This window comes from Barbus barbus (assembly GCF_936440315.1).
Source record: "Barbus barbus genome assembly, chromosome: 26".
Classification (NCBI taxonomy): Eukaryota; Metazoa; Chordata; class Actinopteri; order Cypriniformes; family Cyprinidae; genus Barbus; species Barbus barbus.
The window spans coordinates 6,473,094-6,500,578 of NC_136754.1; the positions used below are offsets into that span (position 1 = coordinate 6,473,094).

Below are 27,485 nucleotides of genomic sequence, written 5' to 3' on the forward strand. Positions count from 1 at the left end.
AGTGGTGATGAACTAATGTGCAAACACACACACAAAATACACACTCAGTGGTTGATAGGCAGAAGTGTTGAGAAGAAGCGGTTTGGATGTGAAACCACACCACGCTGGCTCATGCTTAGGCAACCGTGTTACCATGACGATACCGCATTGCAGTTCAAAACAATGCGCTCTGCCTAGCTTCCATGTTTGCCATATAAATAACTGATTTAAAAATACAAAAGGACATTAATTAGTTTCATAATACAAAACTTAATGTTGTTAACTTACGTGAAAAGGACGTTCAGTTTTGGAAGATTGTATGCTCTCTATTGGAAGCTGAAGCTACGCTGAATTTATGGAGCAGTACCATCTAGTGGCAGAGAAGCGGAAACAGCACGTAAGTCTGAAAGAAACGAGCAAATCGCCTCGTTAGTAAAGTGTACAATTAACATGATTTTGAGTCAGATATTTCAAGGTACAAAAAAAAAAAAACTTACATCCAGTTGCTTTATAATAAATAAAGCTGAAAAAAGTCAGCTGTTTTCTCTGTTCAGTTTTTTAAAATGGCAATTTAAATTAAATATATTATTTAGATAATTCTTTATCAATGAACAATAAGCAATGAACAATTATAGCAAACATAGAATTGCTTTTTAGCCAATATTTTTGACGTGTCATTAAGTAAAATTATAAAACAAATAAAGATACATTTATATACAGTTAGATCCATATATATTTGGACACTGACACAATTTTCATAATTTTGGCTCTGTATGCCACCAGAATAAAATGAAAATGAAACAATCAAGATGAAATTAAAGTGCAGACTTTTAACTTTAATTCAAGGGGTTGAACAAAAATATATTATAAAATGCTTAGGAATGACAAGCATTTTATACACAGACCCCCCCCCCCCCCCAATCATAAATAAAATGTCAGTTTTAAAAAACATTTTTTTAGAGAATCCTGCCAATGACTGCCTTAAGTCTGGAACTGATGGACATCACTAGAGACTGGGTGATCACAAAGCATCCCAAAGCCAGGCCTTTACTGCAGCTTACTTCAGTTGTTTGTTTGTGGGTCTTTGTGCTTTTAGTTTTGTCTTCAGCAAGTAAAATGCATGCTCAATTGGGTTGAAATCAGGAGACTGATTTGGCCATTGCGGAATATTAGTTTTTTACCTTCAAAAACTCCTGGGTTGCTTTTGCTGTATGTTTTGGGTCATTGTCCATTTGTACTATGAAGCACCACCCAATCAACTTTGCTGCATTTGACTGAATCTGGGCCGACAGTATATCCTTGTACATTTCGGAATAAATCTGGCTGCTTCTGTGACTGTCATGTCATCACTAAACAGCAGTAACCCAGCGCCACTGGAAGCCATGCATGCTCATGCCGTCACACTGCTCCACCATGTTTCATAGATGTTGTATGCTTTGGATCATTAACTGTTCCAATTCTTCTTTATATATTTTTTTCTTCCTGTCATTTTGGTATAGGTTGATCTTAATTTCAGCCGTCCAAAGAATGCTTTTCCAGAAATGCTCTGGCATTTTTAGAAGTTTTTTTGGCGAAGTCTAATCTGGCCTTGTTTGCACCTTGTGGTGAACCCGCTGTATTTGTTCTCACAAAGTCTTCTCTTGATTGTAGACTTTCACAGTGACGCATCTATCTCCTGGAGAGTGTTCTTCTCTTGGCAGGATGTTATAAAAGGGTTTTTCTTTACCATGGAGAGGATCCTCTGATCATCCACCACTGCTGTCCTCCGTGGACGTCCATGCCTTTTTATGTTCTTTTTTCTCAGAATGTACCAAACTGTTGATTTGGCCTTTCCTAATGTTCCTGCTTTCTCTCTGATGGATTTGTTTTGTTTTTGAAGCCTAACAATTGTCTGTTTCACCTGCATGGAGAGATCCTTTGACTGCAAAATGTGGATTCATAGCAACAGCTTCCAAATGCAAATTACACTTAGAATCAACTCCAGACCTTTTACCTGCTTAATTGATGTAGAAATAACGAAGGAATAGCCCACATCTGTCCATGAAATGGCTTTTGAGTCAACTGTCCAATTACTTATGGTCCCTTGAAAAAGGGAGGAGGTACATATTAAAGAGTAGTTTCTTTACCTTTCCTCCAACTGTGGCGAGAATACCCTCAAATGAAAGCACAGAGTGTGCACTTTAAGCCCATATTCATTATCTGTAACTTGAATATGTTTTGGTCAACAGCTAAAATAATAAAATTGTGCCTGTGCACAAACACTGAATGAATCTCAGTTCACACACACACACACACACACACACACACACACACACACGTTGGTTTTTGTGGTTTATGGGGACCCTCCATAGGCGTAATGGTTTTTATACTGAACAAACAGTGTGTGCTATTGCCCTACACCAACCCTACACCTAAACTTAGCCCTCACAGGAGACTTTGTGCATTTTTAGATTTTCAAAAAAACACAATTTAGTATGTTTTTAAAGCCTTTTGAATTACGGGGACATAGGCAGTGTCCTCCTAAACCACCTTCATATTGTAATACCTCTGTCAAAACACACACACACACACAAATAACAGTTTCTCTATAAAAAGAGAGTTATTTCAAAACAAAATCTTTATAAAACCTTTATTAACTTTGCTCTTTGGAATGTTGTTGTTGTTGAGAAATTCATAAATCCGATTGGTCAGATTTGCTGTTGCAAACAGGCGGTTGGTTGAATTAGTTGATGCCGATGAGACATAAGACTTCAGTCTTTTTTTTTTCTGTTCATCACAGAACTGTGAATACAAAACAGCCACCAGACAGATTGGACTTTATAACATCAAGTGAGTTTTTTTTTTTTTGTGAGAGTCTGTGACGAAAATCCAGTGGAGTGTTACTTCAGTTCCTCAGGACACAAAAACAACTATTACAATTAAGAAAAATACCATTTCATTTTAAATAGCATTAAAAAAGTGAGCTGTTACACAGACAGTTGTATTTCTTTTACAATTTAAAGTAGTTAACACTTTTATTACTGTCTAAATCTTTCATTAAATATAATTCTCAGTGCAAAATGACATACGTTGGTTCATTTGAGTGGGAGAAATGTTTCTGGCGTCTCCTTCAAGATGCTGAAAACAAACTTCTTTTCTGCTGTGTGTGAAATTGACCCAGATGCCTTTATCGTCTCGTCTCTCTTAGGTTGTCCTCTCAATGCTTAAGAGCACCGATCAGTTTGTGCCTTTCACATCCTTCAAATACAATTAATTTCCTTGGGGAGATGCATCTACATTAGAGCTCTTAGAAGCTTCATTTGCTTTGTCTCTGCTTCGATTCCCAGACGTTCCCAGAGTGAGCGTCTCCCCAGCGTCTCCTGATCAGGAGGGGTCCAGTCTAGAAGACACTATTTTCACAGATGGTCTGCAGACATTGTGATGTCATTCTGAAATATGATGTCACTTGATAGCATGGCAACACACGTTTACTGACATGCCACATAGGCAGCTGAAAGAAATTCCACATTACTATTACATCGTTTAAAAAAAACACTTTCTCAAAGAATGTCATCTGAGCTGTTGTTTTACAATATATAGAGTCAGGATGGACTAAATAAAGCGGTAGATTCTTTCTTGCTACTTAACATTGAGAAAGATGTCATGCGTATGTCCTATTGATATATATTAGATGTATTATCTATTTAAACATGGACCCATGGTATTGAACTGTAACAGAATTCCAAGTGCATTTAAAATAAAATAAAATCCTGATTCATGAGAATTTTTGTCTTGTTAGCAGCAAAATATCTAAACATTCTTAAAACAAGATACATTTAACTGAGAAGCAAAATATAAAAATATTAAAACTTGTTTTAAGTATTAAATTAAATACTTTTCTTATACCATTAGCAACTCTTTCTTGTTTTAAATATGAGTAAAATTTATTTTATTGATGTTTACGTTAAAAACAAGAAAAACTGTTAGCATTGGCCTTAACATCTTATACAATTTTGCTTGTCAAGTAAAGTATCTTAAAATGTTTTACTTGAAAACAAGACAAAAATACTATTCTTTAGTGCAGAGAGCTGTGTAATAAATCAATAAATTTATGAAATTGGGCCATATTATAATGCTTCCCTAACAAAATGTCTTCTGGCCTGCTGTTTTACAATATAAGTGAAGATGGACCAAATAATCTAGCTACTTAACATTGATATAGACATCATGCGCATGTCCTGTTGAAATATATTATTTGTATTATTATGTATTGACCTCTGACCTGTATTGGCCTGAATCTGTGAACAGTTTGTGCTCAAGAGCAAATGACTAAGGAGGAACCCATGTGTAAAAAGGCAACAAAAACACGCTTAAAGGCACCATTGGAATGAAGTGTGAGTTACCAACTGAACAAACACATCTCCAAGCATAAACGAGCACAATAACACTGAAAACCTAGTTGTGTACAGCTCTGAAAATGGGGCTTGTTGAAAAAAAATATCCAACTGTGTGAGAGGATATATCGTTTTGTCTTGGTCTCATCACCAGCAACAAATGTACAAACGAACAAACAAACAGTAGACAATCATCGTCTGGCTGTACAATCTATACACGGTGCCAGTTTCTCTTCCTGCACGTCCTGAGAATAACGCTCAGTCTTGATCTTGAGAAACGCTGCAACAACGTTCTAAGAACGTTCCTCCGACATTGTCCAGCAAATGTTTCCTGGGTTCGTCCAGCATTCCTCATGCCTCTGTGTAAGATTTCTGTGCACTGAGTTTCTCTTTCTTTAGTTTGACTCCGTCCACCAGCTCAAAGTTGTAGTTCTCCAGAGCGGAGAGGTTCCTGTTTGTAGTGTGAGCGCATGCGCAGTAGAAAAGCACCCCGCAGACGGCGCCCAGCAGGACTCCCACGGCGCTCATCACGATGATGGTGATCAGGATGGGGTCTAAACTCTTCAGCATGGAGCCGCGTCCAAAACTCCACAGGGTGCTGTCAGTCCCCTCACAGTTCACTGTTGAGAGAGAAAGACAGACGGAAACGGAGAGATAGTGAGACCTGTATAAGCAAGCTCAAATATATTATATAAGAGATCATATACATTGATATACTGTCTGGACATTATGGCAAAATAAAAATAAAACTATCTAATCATCCTTAAAACATGGTACATTTAATTGAGAAGGAAAATATCTAAAAAATAAATTTTGTCTTTAGAGAATACATACTGAATTAAGCATTAAACTAAATATGTTTCCTAAATTCCTAAATTCAATAGCAATTTTAACTTGTTTCAGTAAAATAAATTTTACATTTATGCTTAAAACAAGAAAACCTTTGCCATTAAGTTTAATGTCTCATACTATTTTTCTTATCAAGTAAATGTACACTGTAAAAAAGTTGCAAATAAATTAGATTATTGGAATATGTTGTACAAGGAAATACTATTTCAGTTTTCCTTTAAAAAAAATCATGTTTGTGTAATTTGCCACTTCTTTGTAATTGTTTGTGAAATTTACTAGCAATGTCCGAGTAAAATTTTCTACAGCAATTTTTTAAAGTCTATTTTAAAATATTTTCACTTAAAAATAAGACGTAAATACAAATGAAGAAACTTTTTTCTTTTTTGCAGTACACAGAGCTGTGCAATAAATAATTAAACTGGGTCTTATAATGCTATCCCAATAAAATGTGGGTCTTACCGATCTCATCAACTTCATCTTCATCACCTTCTGTATTATCTGGGTCTGAAATGCAAATGCACACTAATCAAGGAGATGAATTCCTTTCAAATTTCATTCATATTCCTTGTAGAGATATTTTCAACATATGAATCTTAAAAAGGTGTGATTTATCTCAGAGCTGATTGGTTTGGTTCAAGAGTGAGAACGCTATTATAGAAAATCCCTATTGGAAAAAAAATGAATACATCTGGAATTAAAGCGATAGTTCACCCAAAAATGACAATTATTTGATCATTTATTCTCCTCATGTCATTCCAAACCTATATGACTTTCTTTCTTTTGCGGAACATGAAAGAAGATATTTTGAAGAATGTTTTGGTTCTTCAAACAGCTTTGGTTCCTATTGAGTTTCATTAAACTCGGTTTGATTACCAACATCCTTCAAAATATCTTCCTTTGTGTTCCACAGAAGAAAGAAATGCACACAGGTTTGGAAAAGAATGAACAACGATTTTTACTTTTGGATAGGCTATCCCTTTAAGATAAATAAAAAAGTGGGTGGTCACTGTTGTGGTCAGTTATTGTGGCTGGATTATTATTATCATTCGATTATTTGTTTGATGATGCATATTAATGAAGGTTTTTGGCTGTTGAGAGAAATCTGCTAATAAAAGCAGGGCAGGCCAAACAGAAAGAAGGAGGGGCTAAATAAAGGGGCGTGGTCAAACATACCCTTGCACTCTTCAGGATCCACTTCATCCAGCATCTTTATATCATCCAGTGAGATGTAACCAGATTCTGTAGGATCTACATGAGCCTCGAGGATCACCTACCATGCACATACAGAAAAAGAGTAAGTATCATGTTGGGATCAAGATGTTCGGCTCATAAAGTTACTATCAATACCTGATAAGGAGTGTCTGCACTGGGAAGCAGAACTCTTCCTTCCCTCCATCTGCTTTTCATCTGGCCGTTCACCGAGCGAATCAGAAGCTCATTGTCCTCTCTCTTCTCCTCCGCCACCACCTCTAATTGCTCTATCTTCTGCTTGATGTTCAGAGTTCCTGTGTGTTTCTCAGTGAAGTGGTACCAGAAAGACATGCACAGGTCTGAATCCGGGGCTGTGACCGGCAAACTGGCCAGTCTCGCCACCCTTCTACTCGCCAGTTCTTCATCTGTCTCCGTTTCTGTCTTTCTCTCGATCTCTATCTGCTCGTTTGTGTTAGAAGCTGCGTAAATGAAGTTGTGAGGCATCCCTGAAACAGAAGGGAGGAGCTTTAGCATCACAATATGCAGCCCTATACTTTAAAATAAATTTACTTTTGAGATAAAGAAGTGCATTTAGGAATTTCAAAATTTATATTTCATGCTATGCTGATTATTCTTACCCGTGTGGTCAAGATTAGGCAATTTGTGAGCAGTGTGTTTGCTGTAGTTATTTATATGCCATTCAGCTCCTTCACCTCCATCTTGACTCCATCCACAGTAGGAGGGGTTATCAGCCCAGCCAAAGTCACAGGCAAACCAAATATATGCTAAACAGGAGCACAAAGAAAGCTAAATCAACTTTACAATCCTTCATACCGAATTTACTTTCCATTCAAACCAACTAATGTTGCTCAAGTAAGCTACAGTTTGGAACATCCTCTGCTTTCTGGACTGCTGGTAGCTTAGTATTCAAAGATCTTGGCAGGTATTCAAAAGGTTGTAGGTTCAAACCTCAAAGGGGAGTGAAGTGTGTTAACAGTGTGCCAACAGATACTGCAGTGAAATCTGCTAAATCACCAATAACCAGCGGCCAATTGTACAGCACTGTATCTAGATATCATATTCTCCAATGACTCCCATAAATGTCATGATCTAGGTAGTTCTTTAGGAACTTTTCACATGCAGTGTGTTTCTGTGTTGTTGTTGTTTCATAAACATCTAAGCATCCTCAAAACAAGACACATTTCACTGAGGCAAAATTCAGAGATTTCAGAAAATATATCTTGAGTATTGAATTGAAATATTTTTCTCATGCCATTAGCAATTTTTTTGTTCTAAATATAAATCTGTAAAACAAAATCTATTGTTATAAGTTAATGCTTAAAACACGAAAAACCTAATTTTTAGAAACCATAAACCTTTCGCAACCAATGTGTTTGTGGTGTTGATGTTTTAAAGGGATAGTTCACCCAAAAATGAAAATTCTGTCATCATTTACTCACCCTCAGGGCACCATTGACTTCCATAGTATTTTTTTCTTACTATGGAAGTCAATGGTGCCCCAAAACAGCCTGGTGCCTTTGTGTTCAGCAGAACAAAGACATTCATACAGGTTTGGAACTACTTGAGGGTGAGTAAATGATGACAGAATTTTTGGGTGAACTATCCCTTTAAGTGTTTTATTGTGGAGGAATTTTCTTGCTATGCATGCATTTATGCTGTTTTGCAAGTTACACAGTGTTATTATTTAGACATCATGAAGGTGCCAGTCAGAAGTAACAGACTCTGCAGTGTTTGAATTTTTGCATAAGGTTTTTACAATGTTAAACAGCTGGAGATTATAGCATGTAATTATGCACAACACTTGGTGGCAGTAGAGATTTTCTTTGCGCTCAAAATGGAAAACCCCAAAGAGAGAGATTGAGGATTTGGTTCCTCATTTCTATCAGGCTAATCAAGTATCTGTACATGCATATCATAATGTGATTCTGTAGGAATTATAATCAGCCACTAAAGAGAGTACCCATCGAGGGTGGACCAGTTTTTTTTACGACAACAGCAACACTCCAAATTGTTATTGCCACTACAGATAATTGTCTATTTTGTGAATGTATGTAGTTTCTCACCAGGTACTGCTTCCATCTCCATAAATGGCTCTGCCACTGCAGTTTCTATGGAAAACAAAATGCAGAAAGTGCTATAGAGTTAATGAAATACAGACTGCATGTTCTGTATGTTTATGTACTTGGTTCTGTATGTATCATGTATAAACAACTGAAACCACATGCAAAAATAACATACTCTGGGCCTTATAATCATATTTTAATACACAAACATTTCATCTTAAATATATTAAATCACATACAGTGAAAAAAAAACAAGAAAAGATGCATTACAGATCAAACTGTGAGGTTTCTCGACACATAATGAAAGCTCTGTAATGTGGATCTGTTTTAAAGGGGTTTCATGTGTTTGAACTGGTTTTGAGGATGGCACACTTGGCTTTGCTTGAGGATATTTGCTGCGTGTCTCAGAGGTGAGAATGTGTTTTAAGGAGGGTGTCCTATGTTTGCAGTGAGCGACAAAAGGCTGGAAAAGTATTCATTAACATTAGAATGAGGTTAAGAACAAATCATGTGCCTACACACATGTTGCGAATTAGCTGGAAATATTTAGCAAGAAGTGCATATGTGCAAATAAATACAAAATATTCCACACAATTAGTGAATGAGACCCATTGTCTTCATTCTGCAGTGCGTTGAAATGATAAATGTGTATTTGTGTGTTTGTGTAAGCTGATAGGTCACAGTTTAAGTCGTTGTTTGTGTGTAACCTATGGGTCGTAGCATGCTGCTGTTTTGCTGAGCGTATGTAACCTGCTGGGTCATAGTTGGTCTGCATTTCACTGTGTGGGTGTTTGTATTTGTAACCTTTTGGGTCATAGTCTGTCTCTGTGTGGATGTTTGTGTATGTGAGGTTTTGCTTTCTTTGTGGGGACTTAAATGTCCCACAGAGATAGTAAAACCTGAAATTACCAACGTTATTGGGACCTCCCAACAGTCCCTATTATGAAAACAGCATAATAAAGTGAGTAAATAATGTCTTAATTAAAATCTAAAAATACCAAGGTTTCTCTAAGGAGTTGAGGTAGTGTTATGGTTTAGCCAACATAATTAGCTCATAGATGTTAATGATGTGAATGTATGTGTGTGTGTCTAACCTGTTGTGTCATAGTCTGTCACTGCTTCGCTGTGGCAGTTGCCATCATCATCGCAATTCTCCACTGTCGTTGGAATAATGGTGGTTGTTGGAATATTCCCTGGAGCGCTGGTGATGGTAGCTACTGTAGTTTCCATGGTGGTGGTGAGGGGAAGAGGCGTTGTGGGCTCTGAAAAGAGATCAAGGATGTTTAGAAAGGCAAGTTATTTAAAGTAAAGGAAGCTTTCACAAATTATACACCATTTCAACAATCTTGTTAATTTGGAATAGGACGAGATTCCTCTAAGCGCTGTGATTGGTTGTCACTCACCTTGCAGGTCACACCCTAAAACCTCCAGCCTTAACCCCATGCCTTCAGGAGAGCCACGCTCAGGGTAGATACGCAGGAAACGCGTGAGCACTGGATCAAAAGTACGTACTTCCGGTGTGTCATGGTTCTGATTACCCATAAACACCTGGATGTGCAAAAAATACAAATTTCTTTAGAACATTTTGTGTCTGTCTGCTTAAACGGATGAAAAAAAATGCATTTCATTCACACCAAGTATAATAACTATGAAGATAACTATAACAGTAACGATAACAGCAGGCATGTTCTCCTGCTGCTATAAATGCTCGATCTCTTTAAAGTCAGGTGGATTTTATGGAACCGTTTAAAAATAAAAAATAAAAAAGGTAATTGACTTTTTATCTCAAATTCTGACTTTTTTTCCCTCACAATTGCGAGGTTACATCTCGCAATTTGGATTTTTTTTTGCACAATTGTGAGACTTAAACTCGCAATTCTGAGTTTTTTCCTCACAATTGTGGGTTTATGTCACACAATACTGACTATCTAACTCACAACTGCTAGTTTATATCACGCAATTCTGAGAAAAAAAGTCATAATTGTGAGATAAAAAGTCGCAATTACCTTTTTAAAATTTTTTTTTATTCAATGGTGGAAGTGGGCTTCCATAGAATTCTGATTGGCTCTCAGTGTTTTTATTGTTCATAAGCTGGACAAATTTATTGTTATAGCTGTCTGGATTTCCCTATTCTTGTAAAATTAGAACAATTACTAAAACTTTATATTATAGTTATCATTATATTTATTGTCCTTGGTGTCAACGACCCTTAACTATAACAATAACTATATAAAGTACAGTGTTTTACTAATCATTCCAACTCCAAGGGGAAGTCCAGACCACAGCTATAATGTTAATGGCACAGAAAAACGAACAACACCTTCAGTACCTTTTTTCAGCTGATTGATGAAAACATTAACGGCCAATGAGAATCCACTCAACTTTGAAGAGACTGAGCATTTAAAGTGGCGGACAACATAAATGCAGTGAGTGGTTGCAACAAACAGAATGTTACCGTCCGTTGGTGTGGGTGCTAAATAGTTATCATTATAGATATCATTCTTTGTGTAAACAGGCTTTTACACATGCAATACCTTCACTTTGTTGCTGTTCTCCTCTAGTATGTGGCTCCAGTCCGTTCCATTCGTGCTGTATGTAACTCTGAAGCGTCTGATGAAAATATTCACATCTCTGTATTTCCCTCCTTGCAGGATGAGGCCTGATACCATCCGCTGGGCCCCCAGGTCCAGCTCCAGTGACTGGTTCTTTCCAAGATTCTGCTGGTGAGAGACCACCCAGCCTGTTCGGCCGGTTAGGAGCCGGGCCTGTTCTGGGAGCCAGCCCCTCTCAGCCGACGGCCACACTGTGATCTGAGAGTCTGAAATCTGACCCGAAACCATCCCTAGCATACTGGAGCATGGAGCATCTGAGAGAAGGAGAGAGAATATGAGCTATTCTAATGAACGGAGCACCAATATTCTGAACCACAGGAAAGAGACATACTGGCTACTTCTACCTGTCAGAAATGGTGAGAATTTATTAAAATAAACACACATACACACATGCAGATGGGACCTTGATGTCAGTATTAGGTGTCAGTGAATAGAGGGGAGTCATTCTCTAATGATCACACACGGAGTTAGCGAATCTAGGGGAATTGAAAGTGACTCAGTGCTGCAAACCACAGCAACACCTGCTGGGATTTCTTAGTGATGTCATGGCTGAATCTCACTTTGCAAAAAGTCCTCTGCTATGAGTGTGTGTGTGTGTAGGATGAGATACCTGATATTTTACATCCGTACACCTCGAAACGCATGCAGATGCCTTGTTCCCAGGACAGTGGCCGAATACGAAGGTAACGAGTAAGGGTGGGTTTGGGAAGCCTGGCACGTACCTCATCTGTGGGATTCTGATTTCCATGAAGCACCTGAGAAAAAGAGAAATGACACATGTATCATATTCCTCCCCCTTTTCCACTGATTTTCCTTACCAGTGTTCAACTTTAAAAATGTTTTATTGGCATGACTGTTTTACATACATTATTGCCAAATAATCTACACAAATAACAAAGATAAATGTAAAAGCATGTAATACTAATAAAAGTGTTAACAATAATAAAAAAAGATTTATGTATAGATTATATATACATAGTAATACTGTGAAGCATTATTAATATTTAAAATAACTGTTTCCTGTTTTAATATATTTTAAAATGTAATTTATTTCTGTGATGACAAAGCTGAACTTTCAGCACCTGATTTCATTTCTGTTGATTTGATGCTCAAGAAACTTATTCTCCATATTATTAATGAAAACAGCTGTGCTGTATTTTTTGTGGAACCCATGATATTTGTTTTAATTTAAATTTATTTGAAATAAAAATCTTTTGTTACATTATAATGTCTTTACTTCACTTTTGATCAATTTAATGCATCCTTGCTGAATTAAAAGTATTGATGTCTTGACAGACCGAGACCATACTTTTGACAGAAGTGTATGTAAAATTGAAAGATAAAATCAAGCACTTTGTAATAAAAATACAATGCATTAATAATCAAAAGAAAAGAAATGCTCACCATATGTTTGGTTTTGTCCTTCAGGAAAATCCAGTCCTCTCCGTTTGAGCTCACACTGATCTTGTATGTTTTGACATAGTATGCTTTCTTGGTTTCCTTTGAAATGGCACCTTGTGTTCCTATGGCCGTCACATACCGCAGGAAACCCAAGTCCACCTGCGAGAGACAGACAGAGATCGTAAGACAGGGCTGTTACTCTCTGGTAAGTATTTTTGTGTGTGCGGTAATGTGTTGTTTTGGACTCTTCACTGTGTTGGGGCAGTTGTAATGTAACTGCTAGTTAATCACCGTCAGACACACAGCACTGATTCACTGTCAGATCGTTAGTATAATTTATGATGTGTTCACTGCATAGCAGCAGTGCAGTGTCTGGACGGGGGCTAAAAGCTTAACATGGTTTATCATAGTAGGACATGTTCCTGGATCGACGTCCTTGTTCCTCATGGAACAACATTACTAAAATCCCAACTGATCAGGACTTTAGGCTCAAGACTGGGATTCTCTCTGCTTTTGGAGGGTATTTTAGGGTTAAAGCTGTGATAGAAATGTTGTTGTAGTACAAACAAACAAATTTTGATCCAGGAACATGTGCTACTTGGGGAAAAAACATGTTGAGTCAGATTCCACACATACACACTTAGCAAAACACAGCACAAGCTATGTGAATATGGTTTAATTACAGCCAATAAACTGCTGGAAGAAAAATATGAACCAATAATAAAAAATGAGGTTCCCACTGTAAAACACTCACTTCAGCTCTACACCTTGAACAAATTAACACAACTATCAAATTTATACAATGTGACCAGACTTAGCAGCCACTTGTTAATATTAACACCTTTACTTAATTATTATTACTTAATTCATCTTTAATCTCATTCTTAATCTCATTTTATCTTAGAACAAAACGTTTAGGTCAGGTAGCCACTGTATGACCAAAGAGGTCTTTCTAATCTCATGCCGAGTGTGTAAAACATAACCTTCGTCCCTTATGTCTATATTGACACAAACAAAATCCATAATCTGAATCACTTGCAACAATAACTGGCCAATGAAGCTAAAAACACCCTCAGAATTTTCAAAGCATCATCTATCATGGTCTTATATTGTTTCAGGTTCCGAGAATCTCCATTTCCTTCCCTCCTTCAGTATTACAAGAAGTCTGTTCTAAGGGTTTAGAGACCTCTAATAGCCTTACAGTAACAAAGACCACATAACACTACAACGTGGTCAAAGATCCAGGTCAGAATGACAAATCATGTTGTTGTGGAGCAATTCCTGCATTAAATCTAGCATGTCAGTTACTAGCATGTCTGTCTCTCGAGTGTGTGCGTGACTCTTGAGATAAATTAAACTCAACTGACGCAACAGAAGTGTGCATAAATAGCCTATTGAGAGACTTTGGCTCAATGCAAGCATTCCTGGCACAAAAGTTCACATCTCTCTCCCACTGGTTTCCACCCAAGTCTCAGTGAGCAGATGCACTAAAACCGCACTGCTGCCATGCCTTTCTCTCTCTCTGAACAGGAAGGTATTATGAGGCTAATTGCTTTTCAATATTGTGCTGTATCAGAAGCGGCCGAGCTGCCAACTGGAGCTAGCCACCGCTAACAAGATCAACAAGTGTTCACAACCTTTAACGAGGGAACAATGGCAGGACAGAAGCAGAGCCCCTCAAATGCCAGGATCTAAAGACAAACATGGGCACTTTTTGTAGAAAACAGGATATTGGTGGGTGTGAGAAAAAGAAATAGAGAATTTAAACAGGAAAGGGAAGAGGCATAAGAAAAGAGGAAGACGCTACTCTACTGACCCTCATGCTGATTTGCTTTCTTGGGATACTTTCCAGGCTGAGGCCAAAAGACAAGACATAGTGTGATTCAAAAGTGCCCCGGGACAAGGATCACTTGTTCAAAGGCAGGAATATGAAGAATTTGGACAGGGAAGACAGATAGTTTGAGAGAGGAAAGAAGGAGGCCATCTAAGTGAAAATGGAGCAGCCATCTCTGAAAAATGCTTTGACATTGCCTGCCAGATAGTTTGCCTGAATTCACACATTCATTGTGCTTCTCACCAATAGGGCGATGTCTCCATTCGTAAGGTTAAAGTGTAGTTTACCCAAACATAACAGTTCATTCTCTTCATCCCAGTGTCAACTGATACTTTTTTCAGTTAAATGCCAAATAAAAACAATGTCTAGATTTCCTTTCCTTACAATTAAAGTGTACGATAAGGTACTAAAATGTACTATAAAATGTACTGCAAATGTAGTTTATATTCATTATATGTACTGATTTACTATCAGTAAGATTGTATGAAAATCTATACTTTGATTCAACATGAAATTGATCAAAAATGACAGTAATTTGTAATGCTACAAAAGATGCTGATTTTAAATATATGCTGTTCTTTGGAACTTTCTATTCATTAAGGAATCCTGAATAAATGTAAATGTTTCCACAAGAATGTTATGCAGCACTGTTTTCAATATTGATATTGAAAATAATAAGAAATGTTTCTTAAAGGGGTCATTGGATGCCCATTTTTCACAAGTTGATATGATTTTTTAGGGTCTTAATGAAAAGTCTGTAAAATACTTTGAATAAAATTTCTCAATGGTAGTGTAAAACACATCTTTTTCCCACTGTCAAAATCAGCTGTTTTCAGCAAGCCGTTTTTTAGTCCATGTTGCTTTAAATGCTAATGAGCTCTGCTTGCCCCGCCCCTCTCTTCCGTGCAGTGACGAGCAGTACTGTTTAATTTAGCCGGGAAACTGGCTAAATAGTACATTATTAGGAAAGGTGATTTGCAAAGATTCATAAAAAAAAATACCCTATACTCACTTCCTCTACAGATGAAACTGGATCACGAATGATTCGCGTGAACATAGATGCATTTAGGCAGATGGCACATTCACTTCAAAGCGAAAGAAACGTAATCCACTACACTTCGAAGACTGGAGTAATGATGCTGAAAATTCAGCTTTGCATCAAGAAAATTAAAATTACATTTTAAAATATGTAAAATAGAAAACAGTTATCTTAAATTGTAATGCAATTATTTAAAAAATGATACCAGTGCCAAACTTGTGAACAGTAGTGCATATATTCAGTTTTTATTTAATAATCCATTTTGATTAACACTGAATACTGACTTTGATTTAATATCCAATTTGTAAATGTAGTGGACATGGATGTTTGAGTCTTGCCTGTGATGTTCTATCCCATCTCTCTGTCTCGTCTGTCTTATCATTTCATGATCCTGTGTACTGTCCAATACAAAGCCCAAAATAAACAACAAAGGTGTACTATCATTTTTATGTGCACCTTTAAATGTGAAGTAAACTCTTTAAGGCCAAACACAAGCACCCACTCATGACTGTTAAGCACTGTTTTCCCGCTTATATAACTTCAGTTATTTTTTAATATTTATGTACACATCCGAGAATGTATGTGTGACTTCAAAAGTGTAAAGGTTATGTCTTGGCTGGTAAGATGAAACAGCGTTTCCCTATAAAATTAGAGAATGTGTGTGTTTGTATTTACCTGTATCCACTCCCGAACAGAATCATCTGATGGCGTCCAGCCGTTGTCAGGGAAGTTCAGCCTGGAGCGCAGTGGAGACCAGCTGGGATTGTACTGTGATGACGCAGTTATCCTGTCTTCTGTGATCTCACCACTTTCCATCCCTAAAGGAGACATACACTCACCTACACACACACACACACACACACACACACACACATACAAATATATTGTGAGTAGTGTCATGTTTTTGAAGTAATAAACAGCACACATGGCGCTTTCATAAAATTTGAACTGACTTTTGAGGACATTTGAAGTGGTCTCTCTCCACTGTATGACAGACTCATAAATCATGCTTTTGATGAATCTGATACTGTCAGAAGGTCTGGGTTTAGTAAATAGAATTTCTTTGGTAAATATCAGTGTCTGTCTATGTGAGAAACAAAGAGCCAGATCTGCTCTCTTCTCACCACAGGAAGTTAATATCAGTCTTTCATGTTTGGCCACAGATGTAGTGACCCGTGTGATCCTCGTGCCCTGTGTGGCAGGGCGATGAAGATGAATTATAAACGGACAGCCTCACTGCACTTTATTACACTGAACTGAAAGCACACACATACACAGCTTTGTGAAGTGAATCTGAGCTGGGATCAGGTCTCAAAGGATCATGGGTGTTACTTCAGTGCCATCAAGCACATTATTGCCACATTATTGCTAACAGTCTCAGTTAGTGTGTGATTCTCTGAAAACTTGATAGATGGGTTTAATAAAAGCCCCAGACTGAGTGAGCTGAGAACACAGAAATATCAACGGCAGCTCTCTTTTCATTCTCATCTTCACATATAAATCAAGTAACATGCACTTCAGTTTCAGGAAAGCTGTCATAAAATTTGAAAAACCTTGTTTTTAAATGACACAATTCTACCATGAAAAATTAAACTATAATAAATTTCATGTCATCACAACATGGCAACGCAATAAACACAATTTAACTGTAATGTAAACTTCTGGCTACATTTCCAACAGTTTTTTAAAATTAGCTAAAGATGATTTTCCTTTTAATTGACATCTTACACTTCCAGACCTGGAGGAAGACCAGATACTTGGCGAACCAGCTGTGGAGTCTAAAGATGAAGATAAATTTGGTCCGCGTTTTCCCAAAAGCATTGCAAGTGTAAATAGATTGTAGAAACCATTGCCACCAATTTTCTCTGTGATCAATTTAGGTTATGGTGCTTTTGGGAAACGCAGCCCTGGGCATTATATTTGACTAGAAAACCTTTTTTATTGACTGAGAAAACTGAAAGAATGACTATTTTGATATGTACTTGATGCAAATTATGATTTATTCACCAAGAAAATGCGATGCAGAATTGATTAATGATTAATAAAAACAACTGGAAAACTAGTATGTGATTCTTCCAATAACATATGCATGTTAAATGAACTTTTGATTAAACATTAAACAAGTAAAGTCAACAGGAAAATTAGAAATGATTGAATACAATGAATTGATTAATTCAATCCTGGACAGTGGAAAATTAGTTCTATAGTTCATATCCAAGATTTTTTAGCTCCAATTTCAGCTTAGTTTTCTTTAATTCCAGTTTTTGTATTTCTAATTGCAATACTTCATACTGTTTTTCCAAAACATGGTTCATGGTTTATCTTGCTTGGAGATTCCGAGCCACTTCTTTCAGGAGTCACCTGGATACTGGAGGAACCTTTAACAAGGAAGTTATCAACATTAGGGAGGGCTAGGAACAGATTGTTTGTTGTAAAAAAAAAAAAAAAAAAACTCAGTTGACACTATATGCTAGTTAACTAACTTGGTGAGTTACAACTCTTTTTAAGTTTGTAAGCATGAGTTTTACCTTCACTCTCCTGTGCTGCTTGGCTTGGTTCTGGCACATCTTCATCTTCATTGACTAAAGTAAACAAAAGGGAGAAGACTGTTACTTAGTTATCAGTTAAATGATAAAAAAATCCAAAACCACTGAATAGTATTACAAAGTAGGAAAACTACTTCCTGAGCTACCAAACACTAGCAAAAACGTTGCTACTCACGAGAATGTACAAGCGGAGCTGACGTGATTGATTTTGAGGCAATGTATCTTCTGTAGCTGCTGGTAACGTCCTGTCCACAACTCCGGAGATTCGCCACCATATATATTTCAATAATCATTTACATTCAATTCTTTCATTTAGGTTGGTCCTCCTCCATTTGCTATATTTATCACTCGCACCATGTTTTTAGAATGTTTCTGCACATCTTGTTATTGTGTAACGTTTTTGTGGCCCTTGTGTTTTTATATTATTTGCATTACAATCAATACATTTTCTCATTAAAATCAAATATTAAATTGTATGCAGGATATTTTTTTCATTTGTATATAATATGCAAATGATTAGTAAAGAGAAACTGTGATGAACGCCTGTTTTCAGGCATTTTATTTAAAGCTGTTTAGTCTCTTACTTTTTCCACAATGCAGTACGAGTCTTACTAAAGACAACCATGAGCTTATTTTACAAAACAGGCTTTTCCCAGTGACTAAGATGCAGTCCCAGAACTCAAAGCTCCTATCGTGGTCTAAAGAGACCATTGAAAGTAAGCTGCAAAAACTTCTCTTTCACTCTTGTGACTTCATCAAGCCTGCATCTACTGTCTAATATTGCAGCAAATACTGCAAGTCACAACAGAGCTCACTTAGAGAAGCCTTGAAAGCACAGTATCAAAAGCAGCGTTATTAAGAGAGAGGTGGGAAAAATAGTCTAAGACATGACAAAGACAAACATAAGACATTGATAAATGATTGCAAAATTAACAATTTTAAATGAAACTGATAGTCTCACACTAACCTTGGTGCGGCTGAGGTGGGTCTGAGCTGGTTCCGATGCTGTAATTGGCTGAAAAGCCTTCCTTGCTGATAGCGTTGTCTGTGTGGATGCTGAGAGAGAGAATGCCGGTGTATGAGATCACACGACCTGGCTGTCTGGAACCACAGTATCGACCAATATGAGGCCCCACTGAGAGAGAGAGATGAGTTTGAGCACTTCAGTTCACAATTCAATCACAAAATCAACCTTTCATCATGCACAACATTTCTATTAACCAAAAGAGCCATAATGTTTTGTGTTTTGTGTGTGTGTCTTTGGTTGTTCTCTTCTTCTAAAAGGCCTTTCCTCCAGTTCTAAGACTTTACAAACTTCCTGCTTCTCTCAGCATGAAGTCTGAAAGTCAGCACTGTTTTTTACCCTCAAGTTCCTCTGTTTTTTTGTTGTTGTTTTTTTTGTCTATACCTGTAGGATATCCGTCCCATATCTCCAGATAGTCAAATCTGCATATGGCCCCCACAGGTGCGGTTGTGTCCGGTTCCATATCGAAGCTCTGGAAGTCCAAAATGATCTCTGCCATCTTGGGTGCAAAGATGATGAAGGTGCACTCCAAGTTGTTTGGATACTTATCAGGGAAACCAGGGGTTTGAATCACTCCATGTGGCTCAGTGAAGTTTCTGGAACATTCAGTACCTGCACAGAATGTAAAGCAACAAGTTTCATAATGTCAATGTATAGTATATGTCAAAGAATATAGTAACCTGCATACATAAATAGCATTTTAAAACATTAAAAGAGAATCAATATTTTGATTAAAAGACCTTCATTTTGTGTTAGTGTGTGTGCATGTACAATGTAAGATCTTTGACTGCGTGTGTGTGTGTTTGTGTGTGTTTTCTGATACCTGTGCGGTGTATTTCATAGCGGATGCTGAATCCGGCTCCAGAGCTTTCATAGTCAGAGGTGAATTTGATGAGTAAAGAGTTTCCATTAGAGATAATTGGAGATGGAGCAATTTTGCCGCAGAACCTCCCATGAGAGAAAGAGTTCTCATCCACACCATCAAACACCTGAACAAAGTCATACCTACACACAAACACACACATTATTGAAATTATTGTGTTAATGTGTTCTGTAATACATTTAACAGTGAGTTACCAGTGTACAGTTCAGTACAGTTGTGAATAATGTAATATGATATAATATAATAAAACTCAGAAAATGCTTGTAAATTTCACAAGAAAAAAAATAAAAACCCAGCAAGTAATATATTGAATTAAATGTGAAATTTTGAAATAGAAAGACAGAAACAGTATTTTCTACTAAAACATGCTCCAAGAATCTGTTTTATTTACTTCGAAACATTTTTTTTTACAGTTACACACAATGTCTTATAATAAAAAATTTATGATCAGTCGAATGTTCCTATACACACACACACAATCCATAATTATCTATGTTTATGCATTCAGAGACTTTAATGCATTTTTATGTCATTATTTATATCATTTCTACTTTTTTTCTTGATGTGACCATGAATACATATTATAATGTATTATGAATACCTTTGAAATGCCTTTACAATGCATTATATACACACATGCGGCATTGAAATTATAACTGGAAACTCTGAAACATCTTCCCCCGGTTGCATCCTAGAGTAACTTTTGCATGACTCATTTAGATTCATTTTGATGACTCCTATGCATCAGCTCCAACAAAACCACCCGAAACATGAGGCATTTCCTGCTGACATGACACTGGTTTTACACACAGCACCCCTTCTGAGTACATTCGTGCTCTCTTGCTCTCCTGTAACCCAAGACACTGATGGTCAGTGTGATCTCTGACCTCTCACCACGACGCGACCCTCTGTGGGAGCCAAAGTGTGCTTCCTGCCATTCAGAAAGATCGTTCACAACCTGGACTCCAGTTAAACTGATGATCCGGGTAATTTAATGAATCATAAACTACATAACAGGAACCCTGGCAGAGGAAGGTGTCCCAACTTGTTAAATAAATTTATATTCTTCTAATCTTAAAAGGATAGTTCAGCCCAAAATTAAAATCCTATCTCCTTTTACTCAACCTCTTGCTGTTCCAAATCAGTACGAGTTTCTCTCCTCAGTTGAGCATAAAAATATATTTTGAACAATTTTGGCAACCAGTCAGCCATTGCCTTCCATGACTTTTTTTTCCATATTATGGAAGTCAATGGCTACCGTCAACTGTTTGGTAACCAAAATATTTTTTGTGCTCAGCAGAAGAAAGAAACTCATAAAGATTTGGAACAGCTTGAGAGTGAGTAAATGCTGATAACATTTAAATTTTTCGGGAAAACTTTGTAAAAATACTAAAGAAATTTATCAATTCAGTAGTTTATTTATTTATGTACATTATATTAATATTATTTAATACTGAAAATGTTACTAAATTTAATACATTTAATTGATTTAATGCATTTTTAAAAATAAAACAACGGGGTCAATAAGTTTCTCCATGTTTCTAATGAACTGAATGAGAGTTCAGTGCTGCAGTGCGTTTTATCTGATAAGCGTGAGAGAGAGAGAGAGACAGTGATTACAACAGACTCGCCCGCTTTCTACAGAGACAGAAACTCAGAAACACAATGTCTGGGATTTTGGATTGAAAAATATCCTGCTATTGAGCAAGACACACAGGAGGATGTGAAAGCTGCTGATATAGTGACTTATTGAGAGTAAAATAAACCAACAATGAAACTGTCGGGAACAACGGTTCTGTTCTGGAGGTTTGCAGCAGATTCAGTCCCTACAGAAATGAGAATGCCTGAAAGAGAGAGGAAAATTATAAAGTGGGAGCGTCTGATTATGTTTTACAATAAAACCCTGAAAGATAGGGGCAGAAAATAATAAGAAATAAATCATAACGCGTAACAATAGATCATAACATTAAACCATTAAAATCATGACAACAGGTTGGGTGTTGTGGCTGATAAATAGGTGGTTCCTATACAGTTGAAAGGTGTTCTGAGTGTTTTTTTAGCTCGTTGCTATGTGGTTGCTAGGGTGTTTAGAGTGTTTTTGAAACGTGTATGCTAGGATGGTATCATTCATAACCATAGCATAAAGAGTCCAAAGTTTAATACCTAAGAGTTAGCAGTTCAAATCTCTAACACTATATATGAGTAATAGTAATAGTGATGCTTGCCTTAGCAATAATGTGTGTGTGAAAGAGAGTGTGTTCGGGAGGGCTGTTAAGAAGGCGTAGAGAGAGAAAGAGAGTGTCATCAATGATTAATATGTGCAGAATTATTAAAGCATTCCCACACAACAAAGCCATTAATGATGAACATTATTTCTACTCTGTAAGTGTGTGTGTAGAGGGACTGAGAGGAATCAATCCTCATGAATGCTGCAGTAAACTACTCGTGTTTTCTCTCCTGGAACACACATCATAAAACGACAAGCAAAACTGAAATGGAAAACTGCATTTCTGTCTCTAAGTGGTATATGAAGTTTATAGATTATGTGTGTGTGCTGTGACACAGAAACATATGTGACTGATTTCACACTAATTACATTACTGTCAGAGGCCAGAGGCATTTGCAGGACTGGGACCCTTCAGATAAGACAAGAATGCACTAGAAACACACATACTAACCCTCTAAGACACTAGATAAAATGAGTACACAACTACTACTGTAAACAAATCAAGCTAAGTGTAACAGCAAGACTCCACAATCCTGAACCAAACACCAAAATATTTGATTTCTCAGCATGGATGTGCTCCTGTCAATTTGGTCCTTTTCAATTAACACGGTGCTTTATTGTTCAGCTTTTGTGTCCAGAGAGAACCTTTGAAGCTTTTTCAATGAGAACTTAAGAGCAATGTTCTGCTGTATTCATGCCATGTTGGAATTACCATAATTACAAGATGACAACTTGGAGATTCTACTTGGAGCTGTTCACATCCTCGGCTCAGATATAATTTGTTTCCATGGCAACATTCATAACGCCAAAATTGATCCATGTGCAGCTTTGTTGTTGATGACAGCAAAATAATTAAGCGCTACTTTAATTCACCATTATAAGAATAAAGAAAGCGTACCAGGTAGCACTGGCTATAATAAAATGGCATATCAAATATGAATATGAATATGTAGTGCTATCTAACTACATTTAACAGCAAAAGCCGCTAGCATTTTTGTCATCACAACCATCAAGTCTGAATTACAACTTGTAATTAAAAGTTCAATGAAGATGCGAATGGTTTCCACCAGATAGAAGCTCATGTAGCATCTGAAAGCTGTAACCAGCTCTGCTCTGTTATATAATATGTAGAAATAAAAAGCTGTTAGATTGTCCGATGTGTTTGTTCTCTGCAGTGCAGCGCAGGAAGGAATGAATACCGTGTTCGTGTGGTCTCCTGGGCTTTTCCGCAGGGTTCGTTTAATAATGTTCACCATAAACTCTGCAAGTTTTGCCACAGCTAAAAAACTGACGGCAGTCCAAGAACAACACAGCAGCATCTGGTCCAAGTTAAAGTGAATTTCTGATTAACCTTCCTGTTCTGAGACGCACATTCATGCTAGTCTGTCCAAAACACACCAGACATTCCACAGCATGCACTGACAGTCACACGCTTATGTTGGAATCTGGCATTTTAAGACAGAACATAGTGAATGTTTCTGAATGGATGGGAAAGTTCTGGATCTCCTTGGAATTCTGGGAGAAAATAAAGTCACACCAGTGCTGAGTTACTGTTTCACACCAAGCTCAGGGTGAGAATGGTTGTTTTGAATAGTCTTGACTAATTATCCATCTGTATATCTGTCCAGATTGCAGTCAGAGAAGTGTGTCTATATCTATGGCAGTTTTTGTATTTCTTGTAAAACATGGAAGCTTTTCAAAGATCTCTGTTATGAGCTTGATAAACATCTGCAGCTGGAATCCTGTACATTTAAATTCAGAGCAAACACATCAAGTGTGATTGAAAATGTGGTTTATTTCTGACATGCTACATAATTAGTCGCTCAAACCCAACACCAAACTTGATGACCTTCAGAGTTTATGTTAGGATTGATTTCGACTGATGATTCAGGCTGACTCATCATCGAAGACTCTTCAGCTTCTTGTCTTTTCGGTTCTGCTTTTTTGGTCTTTTTTTAATTAGAGATGGTTTTTAACTAAAAGTAAGCTTAGTGTGGATATATAGTGGACTGTATACTGTATACTGCCTGTTAATTGTGATCTCATTACATAATTTAATTTGCAGTCAATAAGCATCTCTGATATAAAACATAGTTATTTTGAATTTATTAAATTCTGTGTAAAATGTCTTAAGGAGATTTTATTTATTCACCCTCATTTAATTCCAAACCTGCATGACTTTCTTCTGTGCAACACAAAAGAAGGTATTTAGAAAAATGTATTTTTTGTCAAAATGAAATTCAGTGGTCCAAAGTTGTTTTGGATGCCAATGACTTGGATTGTATGGACATAAATAGTTCAAACATTCTTCAAAATATCTCCCACAAAAGAAAATCATACAGGTTTGAAATGAGTAAATAGTAAATAGTGATAAAGTAGCAATTTTTGGGTGAACTACCTCTAAACTTTTGAAGCCTGATCAAATAATTAGTAAAGAAGGCAGATATACATTCTGGTTCATTTGTCACACTGAATACAGAACATTTTTGAGTTGATATAAAATAAGTTTTGTGCATTGCATTATGGGACCAATGTGCTCTGATTGTATACTGTACAGTTTGGAAAAAAAGATGTAGGCCAATCTAATACAGTGACTCTATAGTCACACATAAAAATCTGCATACAGTTTGCATATATGTATAGTATACCTACTGCACACTTCTAGTATTGTAGCATGCCATTCTAAACATACCCTTCTTTTACATCTCTATCTCCCTCACACACACACACACACAAACTAAAGAAGATGGACTGAAAGAGAAAATGGATATAAAGGGATGGTCATGGTCTGTCTGTTGTTCTTTCATGCCCCTTCAGGGGCCCACAGCAGGACATTTAGCATAAGGGACTTTTCACTGGTCCCCTGGCACTGAAATCCAACCCAATAGTAAAGCCAAGTCTGTGTGACTGACAGCTGCTGATTTACGCCCCCATTTACGAGCTGTTTAAAATTACAGAGAGACTCATCAAATCCATCTCATTTATGAGATTTAGTCCACACAAAGCCTTGCGAGTGTTTGCGGCTGATGCTGTTAACTAAACCACTGAAATGAGCGCAAGGCAATAACAAGCTCTGTCTCCAACCTCACTATCATTTAATGTCATTGTCTTTCAGCCTCCCCGTTAAGAAAACAATCAGCTTAATTACTCATGTGATGCTGGAAGCCTCATCAAACTAATGAAAATGAAACCATAAACAGCGCTCTATGCGTCCTTTCACATTTTTCTGTTTTGACTCCTCGCATTCTTGAGATTTCCTCTTGGGAAAACCATCCCCCTTTTTTTTCCTTGGGAAGAACAACCCTCTGAGTGATAAATGCAGATCCATTATCACAGCCCAGGACGTTTGTTTTTAAACAGATCTAGTTCAACTCCTCCTAAATTTAGATCCATAAATATGAAATATTTCATTTTCAACCAACAGGTGGCACACCTCAAGATCTGAGCGCCAAACTGATCTACTTTGAAAGCAGCTAGATGTTTTGTGATACCAGAGACAGTATAAGTAGAACAAAAACCACTTGTAGAAAATGAGCTGGAGATTACGGCGACTGTAGGAACATACTGGATTTCTTGAAGGAAATAAATTGCCTAATCCGGTCTTTCCCCATTCAAGTCAATAAAAGCTGTACATGCATGTCTAGAAAACAGCACACAAACAGATTCACTCCAGAAAGGACTTTGGTGACATCTATCATTTCTGACACCCTGATTTCAGGACAGAAATGTTGGTTAGACTTACTTGCATTCCCGGCTTTCCAGATCAAAATGTGGATTGAAGTTGATGAGGATCTTCTGCTGTGGATCAGGCGCTTGGATCAGCCAGCTGCACTGCTGGTTCACCTGGTATCCAGACGGGTAACCGGGAGAGGTCACATACCCGGCGCTGGTGATTGTGATTTTCCCACCGCAGGGACTTTCTAAAAACCAGAGTGGCACATTTATCATTTTAACAACTGAAACTCAAGGTGTCATACTTAGATATCAGTCATAGTTCTGAACATTACATGCACCTCATACTAGTAGCCTACAGATAATTGGTGACAAATTGCGCAAAAGTAACATGACACCCATAATGTCACACACAGCGTGCTCTGATCTTACACACTGTTCGACAGAGGATCGATCAGATCAGAGGAACGATTATGCGCCTGGAAATCGATCAATGTATCTGAACTGAACACAACAGGCCGTGGACTAAGAGAGGGGTCACTGTATATGGGCGTGCAGACGTGGTGGGCAGATATGCCACTGTGTCTGGGTGTTTGAGTCTGATAACACACACCCAACTCTCGCAAACACACACATACAGAGCATCTCTGGTTATAGCGCTGTCAAAATATGAATCGACTAATATATTTGATTTACACAAATGATCTAACTAATAAATAAAAGTCAAAATAAAATAATACTATGTAGGTATACATAAAAAAAAAAAAAAAAAACACAAATTAAGCAAATACAAAAATAAGAAACGCACTGTAAAATCATGCGTCGTGAGGTACTATCTAAATTAATTGGTTTTATTCAAATAAATAACATTATTAATATCACTAAATCAAAATTTTAAGGATCAGATTAAATAGCTCCTTATAGTAACAAACTGTACATTTTCACTTTTTACAGTGCAGAAACAGGAATTTTTATAATTTATGTAGTGCGTAACAAATGATCTCTCACTTCATCAGATACGGTTTCTACCTGTTTGCCTTCTGAAACAGCAGCCCCACAGGTGAGCATCGATAACAAACGACAGTAATAACCATAACAGAGCTCTCCTGTGCGCAGAGAAACCGCAATACCACAATAATCGACTCACCCGTTAGAGAGCGAGCCACGGACAATCCCGTTAGAGTCACACAGAGCAAACGCCAGAACATCCTCAAAGAAATCTGTTCACTTATATCCTCAGGATTTCGTGTATGAATTATTTTTGAATCCACGCGGTAGTTCGGAAGCTGCAGAGGGATCCTGTCACTCAGATCAGGGAACCGCTGTCTCCTCTTCAATAACGCGAAGAAAACTCACAGCCCTGGAAAGCGGGAGATTCTTGTACAGTCAGTCAGCGCTGTAAAATTTCATAATTCCAAGTCTGGAGAGGCTTGGCAGCGGGCTGTGCACGGGCGCTTCTGCGGGCGTGCGGTCGGGTCACTCCCTTAAATGACTGATTTGCGTCCTCTCTGTCGCGCGTAGACGGGCACTGGTGGGTATATTTAGCAGGTTCTGTGTGGTGTGAAGGTGTCAGCATCCGATCTGAAAACTGGGGGTGTCAAAACTCTCACAGCACTGGTTGCTCTCGTTCCTCCTCCTTGAGAGAGAATGGGCAGGACTGGAAACGAGCAAACCCTCTAACCCCTTCCAGGCAGAGACGCGCGGTCTCTCTACCAACCAGACACGGAGACAGTGAGCCAAACCAAAGAGACTTTGCGCTCCTCTGCGTGGG

At 37.5% G+C, this 27,485-nt stretch overlaps 1 protein-coding gene across 1 annotated transcript; it reads right to left on the reverse strand.

Annotated features, from left to right (window-relative positions):
* Positions 1-2,594: 2,594 nt before the first annotated feature.
* LOC306846651 (neuropilin-1a-like) lies at positions 2,595-27,447 on the reverse strand. The gene is made up of 17 exons (XM_079380170.1): positions 26,862-27,447; positions 25,785-25,962; positions 19,756-19,937; positions 19,317-19,544; positions 18,876-19,043; positions 16,038-16,201; positions 12,493-12,648; positions 11,699-11,843; positions 11,011-11,342; positions 9,880-10,024; positions 9,571-9,738; positions 8,477-8,521; positions 7,031-7,177; positions 6,549-6,898; positions 6,375-6,471; positions 5,661-5,705; positions 2,595-4,972 (listed from the first exon to the last, which is right to left on the reverse strand). The coding sequence occupies exons 1-17, from the start codon at positions 26,920-26,922 to the stop codon at positions 4,704-4,706; spliced, it is 2,880 nt and encodes a 959-aa protein (XP_079236296.1). The 5' UTR covers positions 26,923-27,447; the 3' UTR covers positions 2,595-4,703.
* Positions 27,448-27,485: the final 38 nt, after the last annotated feature.